General features: G+C 42.7%; 1 protein-coding gene across 1 annotated transcript in view; it reads right to left on the minus strand.

Moving 5' to 3' along the window:
* spag17 (sperm associated antigen 17) overlaps window positions 1-12,707 on the minus strand; it is a 224,565-nt gene that overhangs the window by 103,958 nt on the left and 107,900 nt on the right. Inside the window, exons 33-36 of the mRNA XM_033033446.1 lie at window positions 12,201-12,403; window positions 10,177-10,315; window positions 3,041-3,183; window positions 906-1,097 (exon numbers count right to left, since the gene is read on the minus strand). Coding sequence (XP_032889337.1) covers window positions 906-1,097; window positions 3,041-3,183; window positions 10,177-10,315; window positions 12,201-12,403 — 677 coding nt within the window. The remainder of the gene's footprint in view (window positions 1-905; window positions 1,098-3,040; window positions 3,184-10,176; window positions 10,316-12,200; window positions 12,404-12,707) is intronic.

Below are 12,707 nucleotides of genomic sequence, written 5' to 3' on the forward strand. Positions count from 1 at the left end.
CATGATTATAAAAAACCTAAACCTAAATCGATGATGCATTCCCCATGCAACCATCCTTTTGGATTATTTCATAGTGATACTGTCCTGGGGATGCCTTGTTTGACATTGATTGTTTGATTGAAAAATACAGCATGAAAACAGGCCCTTCGGCCTACCAAGACCACGCCGACCATCGATCACCCACTCACACTAGTTCTATGTTATCCCATTTTCTCATCCACTCCCTACACACTGGGGGCAATTTACAGAGGGCCAATTAACCTCCACACCCGTATGTCTTTGGGATGTGTGGGAGAACCCTGGGACAACATTCCTTACTCCGGCAGTGCTGACCTGGGAAGTTTGGAAGTTCATTAGACATTCGCCAATGTAGCATCAACCCCCCGCCTCTCCGCAATCCCAACCCTTCCACATTTAGACTATCATCCACTGTCAGACTCTCCCTGTTATACACAATTCCCAAATCCACAGTTTGTCTTCAGACCCCAAGCTTTCTCTGATTTTCCCCAATCCATCCTAATCACTATTCTCCACTTTCCAACAACGACATCTGACCCATAGTTCTGCACATAAAACTCTCTCTGGGGAATGCTGTGAAAATTGCAGAATATTTTATGCTAAAGTAATAGGAACACAGTCCTGACGACTCTCAAGGCAAGTCTTCCTTTAATCATCTCTGTAATGAAACAAATTCTTCCTGGAATTCCAGTTTTATTCATTGGGCTTTTACGAGAATTTCAACCAAATCCATTTAATAATAATAATAATAATATATCTTTTATTGTCATTGCACGTCAGTTTACTGGAGAAGATGGGCATACTATTATTTTTAATGAAAACTGGGACATAAAACCAGGGTGAATAGGGCAACTATTGCATAAATTATGAATGGTATATTGCATCACCTGGAAATAATTTTTCTCTAGATCCATGACCTCACAGATGATTGGTGAGTTACGTCTCATAAAATAAGCACCGCACTGCAGTTCCATTTGATTGATAGTAGTGAGCATTCCAACATCATTATTGGTCCCTGATGTGTATACAGCATTGCTATCCTGGTCAATTAAAAGAGTCCCCGTACTTGCTGGAAAAACCTGAAAAGCAAACGACAAGAAGTACGCTTTTTATCGCAAGACCGCAAGGAATTGCAGAGAATTGTGGATGCATCTCACGCCATCGCACAAACCAACCTCCCCTTCCATTGACTCAATTTATACCTCACTGCCTCAGCAAGGCCAGCAGCATAATCAAGGACGAGTCGTACCCAGGCCACTCCCTCTTCTCCGCTCTCCCATCAAGCAGAAGGTAATAAAAGTGTGAAAACCCACACCTCCAGATTAGGGACAGTTTCTTCCCAGCTGTTATCAGGCAACTGAATCATCCTACCACAACCAGAAAGCAGTGCTTAACTATTATCTACCTCTTTGGTGACCCTAGGACTATCCTTGATCGGACTTTGCTGGCTTTACCTGGCACTAAACGTTAATCCCTTGTCATGTATTTATACTGTAAATGGATCAATTGTAATCATGTATTGTCTTTCTGCTGACTGGTTAGCACGCAACAAAAGCTTTTCGCCGTACACATGAATTTTAACAATGAACTAAACAACAGCTGAGTATTCCAGCATTGAAAACAATTGTGATCATCAGGAGGGAGAGGGTGGATTGATTAAACACAAACCCGTCACTTACAACAAATTCACCCACGAATCAAGGATAGGAAGGCATAGCTTTAAGTTCACGAGTGTAAAGTTTAAAGGAGATGTATGGGAATTTTTTTAGAACAGAGATCATAAGGTGATAAGGTTATAAAGGATAGGAGAAGAATTAGGCAATTTGGCCCATCGTCTACTCTGCCATTCAATCATGGCTGATCTATCTCTCCGTCCGAAGCCCAGAGGTTCTGGGGAGAAGGCAGGAGAATGGGGTTAGGAGGGAGAGATAGATCAGCCAATGATTGAATAGCAGAGTAGACCATGGGCCGAATGGCCTAATTCTATGCCAATTCCTTATGACCTTATTCTTCTTTCTCCCCGTAACCCCTGACAACCGTACTAATCAAGAATTTATCTATCTCTACCGTAAAAATATCAATTGACGGCCTCCACAGCCTTCTGTGGCAAAGAATTCCACATGTTCACCACCCTCTGCCTAAATAAATCTACCAGAGAGTGATAGATGCCTGGAATGCACTGCCACGGGTGGTGGTGGGGGCAGATACAATAGTGGTGCTTAAGAGGCTTTTGGATAGGGATATGCAGGGAATGAAGGGATATGGATCTGTTCCCTTAAGCAGAAAGTCGGTTGCACCTAAAGGTATAGTGTCTTAAAGACAGTTGTAATAATTATACAATTGCTTATTGTTATAAACAATGAGATTTATTCTTATTGTTAAGAAGAAAGGATATCATATTTGAAACACTGTTGTCATTTTTATCTTCCTGAGCTTATGGAAAAGAGTCCTGTGGAGACATTATTTGTCCTAATTAGACATTTACCAATGTCGCATCGACTCCCACTTATCTTTTAGATTTGGAAATTGCAAGATGGGGTCAGAAGGTGGCGGTGCTCAGCATGCTGTTCCAGAAGAGGATCTATGGTACTTATTTATAGTGTGATTTGACTGGATAGCACGCAGATCAAGCTTTTCACTGTATCACTCTACATGTGACAATAAATAAACTGATTGACTGGCTGATTCCAACCATATCATAAACTGTATCCCAATCACTTGGCATTGCCGGTAAACTCAGAATGAAAGATAAAATGTGACCATGAATTAACTCTTTAAAGTACTGCAGACCTACTGTGCCATGCTGATCCTTTTAGTCATACAGCATGGAAATAGGCGCTTCAGCCCAACTGGTCCACACCGACCAAGAAACCCTACCTCAGCTAATGCTTCCTATATGCCTGTGTTTGGCCAACATCCCTCTAAACCATTCATAAATAAATGTGAGGGTGCACCATATGCTTAACTAATAAGCTTGATACTCATTGCTTTGGTTTAAGAATGGCTTTAGCTGACACGTTACCTGGTAGAGTCCATGCGGCTTGGCAATGATGGCTGTGCCGTTTCCAAACACAGCACAGCAGGAACAGTCATCCCAGTTCATTAACGCTGTGGCAAATCCCACACACTCCACCTTTATGCACTTAACGAACCTGGTCACTTTTTCTGCAAAAACACACAACCGTTGAAGTGATTATTTATATTTCTTAAACTTAAAAAAAAATATTTTTATTAGAAGCAATTGATAAAACATTCGGTATCTAAAATTATACAATTATTGTACACCTTCATTTTTAACCTTATAACCTGAAAATGAAAATGAAACTTAAACTTCATAAACTTAAAATGAGAATTTGATATCAGTGGGAAATATCATGGGTTTACAGAAAGGAGATTTTTGTTTGCGATGGATTTCCAGCAGGGTGGAGCTACCCGAGTCCACCCTAGTCCAGTACTGGCCTAATTCTACGGGCTATTAACCATGCCAGTGGGGTACCAGAATTGAATATCCTTCTCTCTTATGACCAGTACTCACCTACAGTACAATGCACTGATAAGGTCATTGATTTCTTTCAGTATTAAAGTGAGGCCTGATGCCAGTACACTGTGACCCTGACCCTTGTGTTAAGATCCAGATCACTGTGGTTTGTGGTTGCTTATGTAGCTTCTGTTATTCATTCCCTGACATTACTTTGTTCATCACACTTAGGGGAATATCAGAAAATCAGGGGGAAGATTATTTATTGTTTGAAGCAATGCAAGCATATAACCATATAACCATATAACAATTACAGCACGGAAACAGGCCATCTCGACCCCTCTAGTCCGTGCCGAACACATAATCTCCCCTAGTCCCATATACCTGCGCTCAGACCATAACCCTCCATTCCTTTCCCATCCATATAACTATCCAATTTATTTTTAAATGATAAAAACGAACCTGCCTCCACCACCTTCACTGGAAGCTCATTCCACACAGCTACCACTCTCTGAGTAAAGAAGTTCCCCCTCATGTTACCCCTAAACTTCAGTCCCTTAATTCTCAAGTCATGTCCCCTTGTTTGAATCTTCCCTACTCTCAGTGGGAAAAGCTTTTCCACGTCAACTCTGTCTATCCCTCTCATCATTTTAAAAACCTCTATCAAGTCCCCCCTTAACCTTCTGCGCTCCAAAGAATAAAGCCCTAACTTGTTCAACCTTTCTCTGTAACTTAGTTGCTGAAACCCAGGCAACATTCTAGTAAATCTCCTCTGTACTCTCTCTATTTTGTTGACATCCTTCCTATAATTAGGCGACCAAAATTGTACACCATACTCCAGATTTGGCCTCACCAATGCCTTGTACAATTTTAACATTACATCCCAACTTCTATACTCAGCCCAACTTCTATACTCAGAGGGCAGAGGGCAGAGGGCAGAGGGCAGAAGAAAAATTAAACTATTGGGATATGTAAAATAGCTTTGGGAGGTAATTCCAGCATCAGGTAACTATAAAAATAGCCCTGAGATCTTCTGAGTGGAGTTAGCATTGGGACTTGGTTGAAATGAAAGATACAGCATGGAAACAGGCCCTTTGGGCCACCGAGTCCACACCGACCATCGATCACCAGTTCACACTAGTTCTATGTTATCCCACTTTGTCATCACTTCTCCACACTAAGGCCAATTTACAGAAACCAATGAACCTACAAACCTCGCACAGCTTTGGAATGTGGGAGGAAACCTGAGCAACTGGAGAAAATCCACGTGGTCACAGGGACAACGTACAAACTCCACACAGACAGCACCTGGTCAGGATCAAAGCCTGGTCTCTGGTGCAGTGAGGCAGCAGCTTTACCAGTTGGGCCACTGTGTTGCCTTGTACCAACATTCCCCATTCCTCCAAAGCGGCTCATTCCAAATTCAAAGGCTTATTTTGCTGGTTCAGATGAATACAGGTGAGTATTCACGTTGCAGTGGCCCCTGCAGCCTGTCTGTCTTTTATTTTTTATTTTTTTGTCTAGTTAATGTAATTGTTCGTGTTTTTAAATACTGTTTTTAACTGTGTACATGTGGGGGGCGGGGGGGGGGGGGTGGGGGGGGGGGGGGGGAAACTTAAAAAAATCTATTTTCTGCACGGGAGACCCGACCTTTTCCCTGTCGGGTCTCCGTTGTCGTTGAGGCCTAGCACCGTGGAGCTGCCTCCAACCGGAACGGCCTGTGTGCTCCAGTCGCAGAGCCTGTGGACTGTGATATTGGGAGCTCGCGGGTGCCTGGGGGAAACCGCTTTTTGGAGCTCCAGCAACGCAACTTCTCCAGCCCGTGTTGCGACGTTGGAACGACCCAGAGCGGGGCCTTACATCGCCCGGCGCGGCTTTAACGGTCACGGGACATTCCAACGCCCGCCGGGGGCTCCAACTTTGTGACATTTTGACCTGGAGCGGGGCCATAAATTGCCCGGCGCGGACTTAATGGCCGTGGGACTTTAGCATCGCCCGCCTGGGGCTTCAACATTGGGAGAAAAATGGTGCACAGGGGAGAGAAAATACTTTGCCTTCCATCACAGTGAGGAGGAGATTCACTATGATGGATGTTTGTGTGAATTGAATTGTTTGTGTGTCTTGTAGGAATTGTTTGTACGGCTGTTGAAACAGAGTTTCGTTTGAGCCTCACTGAGGTTCAAATGACATTGAATAAATATTGTATTATTGTATTAAGAGACCCGGAGTAGTGACAGGGATTAAGATAATGTCATTAGTCAATGTTAGCAGGCCAGAGTAAACCCTGCTCATTAAACTGTGGTGAAATTACTTTCAGACATGAAACCCCGCTTCCAATGAATATCAACCAGATGTCTCTGATGTTCAGAAGCTTGCATGCAAAAACCATTATAAACAAAATACAATCGTAATGCTATTCTACATGAAAAATCAGCTAAAAATCATATGTTTTTAAATCGTGAAATCATTAATAAAAAACACAAACAAAATAAAAAAGCAAGTTATAGTCATAGAATCTTGCAGCGAGAAAACGGGACATTCGGCCACACTACACTAGTCCCACCTGCCTGCGTTTAGCCCATGTCCCTCCAATCCTGTCCTATCCATGTACCTGTCTAACTGTTTCTTAAACCATGCGATAGTATTTGCCTCAAGTGCATCTCTGGCACTCGTTCCATATACACATCACCATTTGTGTAAAAATGTTACCGCTCAGGTTCCTATGAAATATTTCCCCCCCTCACCTTAAACTTCTGGTTCTTGATTCCCCTGCTCTGGTAAAGAGACTCTGTATACCTGTATAAGATTACTCCTCATCCTCCTGCGCTCCAAGGAATAGAGTCCTAGCCTACTCAACCTCTCCCATTAACTTAGGCCCTCAAATCCTGGCAATATCCTCATAAATCTTCTCTGCACTCTTTCCAGTTTGACATCTTTCCTATAACGTGGTGCCCAAAACTGCACACAATACTCTAAATGAGGCCTCACCAATGTCTTATATAATTGCAACATGACCTGCCAACTTCTATTCTCAATGTAGGCCTGATGTAGGCCAATATGCCAAAAGCCATTTTGACCACCCGATCTACCTGTGATGCTACTTTCAATGAACGATGCATCTGTATGCCTAGATCCTTCTGCTCTATAACAATCCGCAGAGCCCTATCATTCACTGTGTAGGTCTTGTCCATGTTAGTGCTCCCAGAATACACCTCACATTTCTCTGCATTAAATTCCATCAACCATTTCTCAACCCACCTGCTGCAAATTTTCACAACTTATTATCTACAATACCACCCACTTTTGTGTCAACTGTAAACTTGCTAACTATGCCATGCACGTTCTCATCCAAATCACCGATATAGATGAAAAACACCAATGGTCCCAGCACTGAACCCTGAGGCACACCACTAGTCACAGGCCTCCATTCCGAAAAGCAACTTTCCACAATCACAGACAGTCTCACCTGGTCCAGGAACAACACTGATATTGTCAAACGGGCCCATCAGCGACTGCACTACCTGAGGAAACTCAAACAGGCCTCACTTCCCACCAACATCCTCAGGACTTTTTACAGGGGCACGGTGGAGTCTGTACTCACGTACTGCATGAACACGTGGCACTCAAACTGTAACTGCTCAGACAGGAAGTCTCTGCAGAGGGTAATGAGGGGAGCAGAGAGGATCATTGGCGTCTCCCTACCCTCGGTAAAAGAACTGTTCCAGAGCCGCTGCCTGAAAACAGCACTGAGCATCAGGCAAGAGATACCGTAGCATCAAAGCCCGGACAACCAGACTGCTAAACAGCTTCCTTCCACATGCTGTGAGGCTGCTAAACAGTCACTCCACCTGATTCTGCTGCTCTTGCACTGACAATTTAATAACTGGCACTGAGTAATAACTCTGGCACTGGCTCTGGCCACTCAGCTGCCCTCGACATTTTATGACTGTTTTTACTTGTATTTTAATGTTGCTGTTTTTGCCTACACTTTTTAAAACTATTCGTACTGTATTATCAGGAACTGGATTGTTTTGTTATTGTTTTTATTTTATGCGTGAAATGTTTAAGTTGTATGCTCTGGTATTCCCTGGGAAACGTCTTCTCATTTTACACTGTAAACTGTTGCTTTGCAAGATGACAATAAAGGATGATGATGATGATGATGATGATCACCCTCTGTTTCCTTCCATGAAGCCAATTTTCTACCCATTCAACTATCTCTCCTTGAATCCCACGGAATCTAACCTTCCAAACTTATTTTTGCCTTTTTCCAGGAAGCTCTACGATCCTTGTTCAAATGAATAAACTTGTGGAGACACAAGAAGCTACAGATGATGGAATCTTGAGCAGTACACCATGCTGGAGGAAATCACCAGGTCAGGCAGCAAATGTGAGAGACCAGAGGGCATAGTTTTAAGTTGAGAGGGGCAAAGTTTTAAGGAGATGTGCGGGGCAATATTTTTTTTACACAGACGGTGGCGGGTGCCTGGAATGCCCTGCCACGGGTGGTAAGATTTATATACGATAGTGGCATTTAGGAGGCTTTAGGTTGTGGAGGTTGCTGCAAGAAATAGTTTAATTGTTCTACTTAGGGACATATGACAATTAAACAATCCGAATATCCCTTGGATATGCAAGAAATGGAGGAATATGGATCACCTGCAAGCTGAGGTGAATACTTGAACTTGGCAGCATGTTTGGCCTGTTCCTGTACTGTGCTGTTCTGTTCTGTTAACTCACACATATGGCTTGACAATGAACAACTTCTGCTTCTGCTTCTGGAAATCATTTATATAATTCACTTGGACATTTCTCCTCTGGAGGAATTGAAAAATTGGTGTCACAAGGTTTTTGACTAAATGCTGAAAGCAGAATTCCAGAATCACAGCTTGAATAATGTAATTTATTTTTGCTCGTATTGTTTTAGCTGGAGGTCATCCAAAACATTGCTGTCCATTTTCTACCTTATGCCAAGTCTTGTTTGCCTAATGTCCCACTGCCTATTGACCTACATTGACTCCAGTTATAGTTCCCATCCTTGCATTCAGTTCACATCAAGGCCCTTTCACTCCCTATCTTGCTCATGTCGTCCAGCCCAACAAATGCCGGAGATATCTGCACTTCCACAAATCTGCCTCTAGATCACACTGCAGCTGACCGAGGTGACTTCAGTTACCAAAAACTGAAACTCTGACTTGCCTCTCTAGCATTCTCTTTAAAAGTTACTGCCCTGACCCAAAGAGAACTATTACAGATAATGGAAATCTGCCATCAATTTCAACATTCATTCCATCCAGACTTCTTTCCCATTTCCCTGTGTCCTTGCAACTAGTTTGACCTCTAAGTTCTGATGAAAGGGCGGCAGAGGGTGGTGATGCTGGGGAAGGTGGTGGAGACAAATACAATTGTGGCGTTTAGAAGGCCTTTAGATCTGCACATGGATATGTAGAGAATGGAGGGATATGGATCACATGCAGGCGGAGGTGATTAACAACTTGACATTGTGTTTGGCACGGACATTGTGGGCTGAAGGGCCATTCCCATGCTGTACTTCTGTTAACTCATCGATATGTCATAACAATGAAATAATAATGAAATGTTTCTGATTTTGTTTTGAAAGTCGCATATAATTCACTTGTACGTTTCTTGGACCAGGCAGATACAATAGTGCCGTTTTAATAGGCTTTTAGATAGAAACATGGATATGGATCATGTGAGATTAGTTTATCTTGGCATCATGTTCGGCACAGACATTGTGGGCCAAAGGCATGTTCCTGTGCATACTGTTCTATGTTCTAAGGGTCACATTAACTCGGTTTATATCTCCACAGATGGTGCCTGACCTGCTGAGTATTTCCAGCATTTTCGGCATAAATTTAACCAAGTTATTAGTCATCTGGATAAACAAGGGACTGCAGATACTGGTTTACAAAAAAAGACACAAAGTGCTGGAGTAATTCAGCGGGCCAGGCAGCAACACTGGAGAACATGGATGGGTGACGTTTCATATCGGGATCCTTCTCAATCCCAAAACATCACCTATCCATGTTCTCCAAAGATAGACACAAAAAGCTGGAGTAACTCAACGGGTCAGACATTATCTCTGGAGAGAAGGAATGGGTGACACAGTTCATTCCTGCACATTTCGTCTTTCGAGAGATGCTGCCTGACCTGCGAGGTTACTCCAGCACTTTGTGTCTTTATTAGGCATCGACTCTAATATATTTTTAGATACAAGGAACTGCAGATGCTAGTTTAACAAAAAATAACACAAAATGCTGGAGTAATCCAGCGGGTCTGACAGTATCCCTGGGGAACATGGATAGGTGATGTTTCGGGTTGGGTTTGAAGAAGGGTGTTTAAATATTTTTACATTGATGATTGCTACATTTTATTTGATAATGCTTCTGTGAAAACCATTGGGATTTCCTGCTGAATTAAAGGCACAGCTAATTGCTGCTGTTCTCGTACGAGAAGATGTTTTGCTGACTGAGGTTTGAAGGATGCTTTCTTGAGAGCACCCATGTCTTTCGTGAATACAATATATGAGCACCCGAGTAACTGGAATCCACTACTACAGTATGACATGAAACATGACATGCATGCTACATTCATATTTCAGTTGGTTAAAAATGCAAATAAAATCTCATATAAACAGGAATAACAGGCCTTATGTTTACCATTTTCATCTTGCATCACGGAATCTGGGATTGAGATATCCTGAAAGAATGTTGTAATCCTAGTTCCATCTGCATGTTCCACCATAGTGTTGTCATTTGCAAACACTGTAATTACCTTGTCCTGTCTTGTAATCATTATCTGTGTGCCAACATATATTTACTTAGTTAAGAGTAATTCACATGCCATGTCCCACTTTCCCGAGTTACTCACGAATTCTTCCGAGTTTTCCCCTTGATTCAAACTCGGAGATGCCAGCCGTAGGTACTCAGGGCTATTTTTTTAACTCAAGGGCATTTTTCAACATGCAGAAAAAACGTCCCGACTTACCTGATGCCCCGAGTACCTGGGGCTGGCATTACGAGCCGCTACGAAATCTCTACAGCCTCCTACGGACTCGCTACGTACATTCTCTAAGTTTGAATCAAGGGGAAAATTTGGGAGAATTCGTGAGTAATTCGGGAAAGGGGGACAGGTCCTTTACCATTTGTCCCTACAAAATAAAACATTTAATTGCCTCTGGAGGCCACTAGATTCATGTGGATTAGAATGTTTTTAGAGTATTGTGTGTAGTTCTGGTCGCCGCCACTACAGGAAGGATGTGGTGGCTTTGGAGACGGTGCAGAGGAGGTTCACCAGATTGGTGCCTGGTCTAGGGTGTGTTAGCTATAGGGGGAGGTTGGACAGACGTGGATTGTTGTCTCTGGAACATCAGACCTGATAGAAGTATATAAAATTATGAGAGGCATAGATAGAGTAGACAGTCAGAATCTTTTTCCCAGGATGGAAAAATCAAATACTAGAGGGCATAGGTTTCAGGCGAGAAGGGCAGATTTTAAAGGTGGTGCGCGTGGCTGTTATTTTTAATGCAGAGGGTGGTGAATGCCTGGAATGTGCTGCCAGGATTGGTGGTTGAAGCAGATAACCTAGTGGCATTTAAGAGACTTTGGATAGGCATGGGGATATACAGGGAATGGAGGGATGTGGGTTATGTGCAGGTAGATAAGTAATGGTCTTGGCATCATGTTTGGCACAGACATTGTGGGCTAAAGGACCTGTTCTTGTGCTGTTCTAAACTGTACTGTTCTAATGTCAGAAATACCTAGTGAAAGATTAAGCAACCGTTGCTTCATTAACTGGTGGGCTGAGGTTACTTGCATTTAAGATGGAGCAGTTGAGCTAGCGGGGGCAGCTTGCTGACATTGCTAAGGGAATGCACAGGAAGCCACTGGATATTGGGTTTACTTCAGGGTAACAACCTTTCAAAAGAACTGGAACATTGAGAAATCAGGTGTATTATAAGTTGCTGAGAAGAGGGGGTGTGAAAAGAAGTAAAAGAATATATTCGGGATAGATTGCAGATGAAAATTGCTCAGTTGACAGACACTAAGAGAGTGCTGAATGCTGGTTAATCACCCCTGATTCCAGTGGAAGATTTAAATAGAGGGAGATGAATGACCACAGTTGAGAGAAGAAAAGATGATGTTGAAACAGTGAGATGCAAAACAAAGCAGTTGTTGGAAACCTGAAATACAAGATCACTCTGAAACACAAGGAGCTGCCAAAGGATCATGCATAAAGAACAAACTGTCAGTCAGCATCTGTGGAGGGAATGGACAAGCGGCATTTAGGGTTGAGACACTTCCTCAGACTGATTGCAAATGGGGGAGAGAAAGCTGGAAAAGAGGTGGGGGTGGGACAAAGGCTGGTAATGATAGCTAGATACAGGTGAGGGGGGTTTGATAGCAGGTTAGAGGTGAGAAGGAGACAACGGGATGTCAGATAAGGAAGGAAGAGGAGGAGTGAAATGTAAATCCAGTGTGGGGGATATATTCTGGAAATATTCAGTAGATCAGCTGGCATGTCTAGAGAATCCTAAGAACTCTGAGAAAACATAGAACGGGTGTAAACAAACAAAACATATTAAGAAGGTGTGTAATTAGAAGTTTGCAGATTTAACACCATAGATACATACAGTAGAAATAATGAGGCTATAAATGCAATAAAAAAAAGACATCACACTCACCTCTCCAGTTCCTGGGTCTGTGGCTTTGTAGACTAAGATAGGTTTTATATCCAACTTCTCTGTGCCTTTGGTTCCAATAACTAACCCAATGGGTGTAGTGGTTATCCAAGTACCAGGCAAAGGGTCTATTGGAGGAGGGACTGGTGTTGGAGGAGGAGGTTCTTCTGCACGTGATACAGGTTGTTCAATATGACCATGCTTTCCTAAAGAAGCAAACAAATGGGACCAATCTCAGAAACTTCTTTATTCATCTTTCCTCGTGTAGGGAAGAAAAAGCAAGTACTGTTGCATGAAATGCACATTTATAACTCTATCAAAAAGGACAGATTTTCTTTTAACGCTTCACACACTGAAGCAGGGAAGAGATTTGTGAAACGTGAGTTATGAAACTGAATTTCACAGATTCACCACCCTATGGTCGAAGAAATACCTTATCTCCATTCTAAAGGTACATCCTTTTACTCTGACACGGTGCCCTCTAGTCCTAGATTATCCCACTACTGGAAG

Source organism: Amblyraja radiata, chromosome 14 (genome assembly GCF_010909765.2).
Source record: "Amblyraja radiata isolate CabotCenter1 chromosome 14, sAmbRad1.1.pri, whole genome shotgun sequence".
NCBI classification, from domain to species: domain Eukaryota; kingdom Metazoa; phylum Chordata; class Chondrichthyes; order Rajiformes; family Rajidae; genus Amblyraja; species Amblyraja radiata.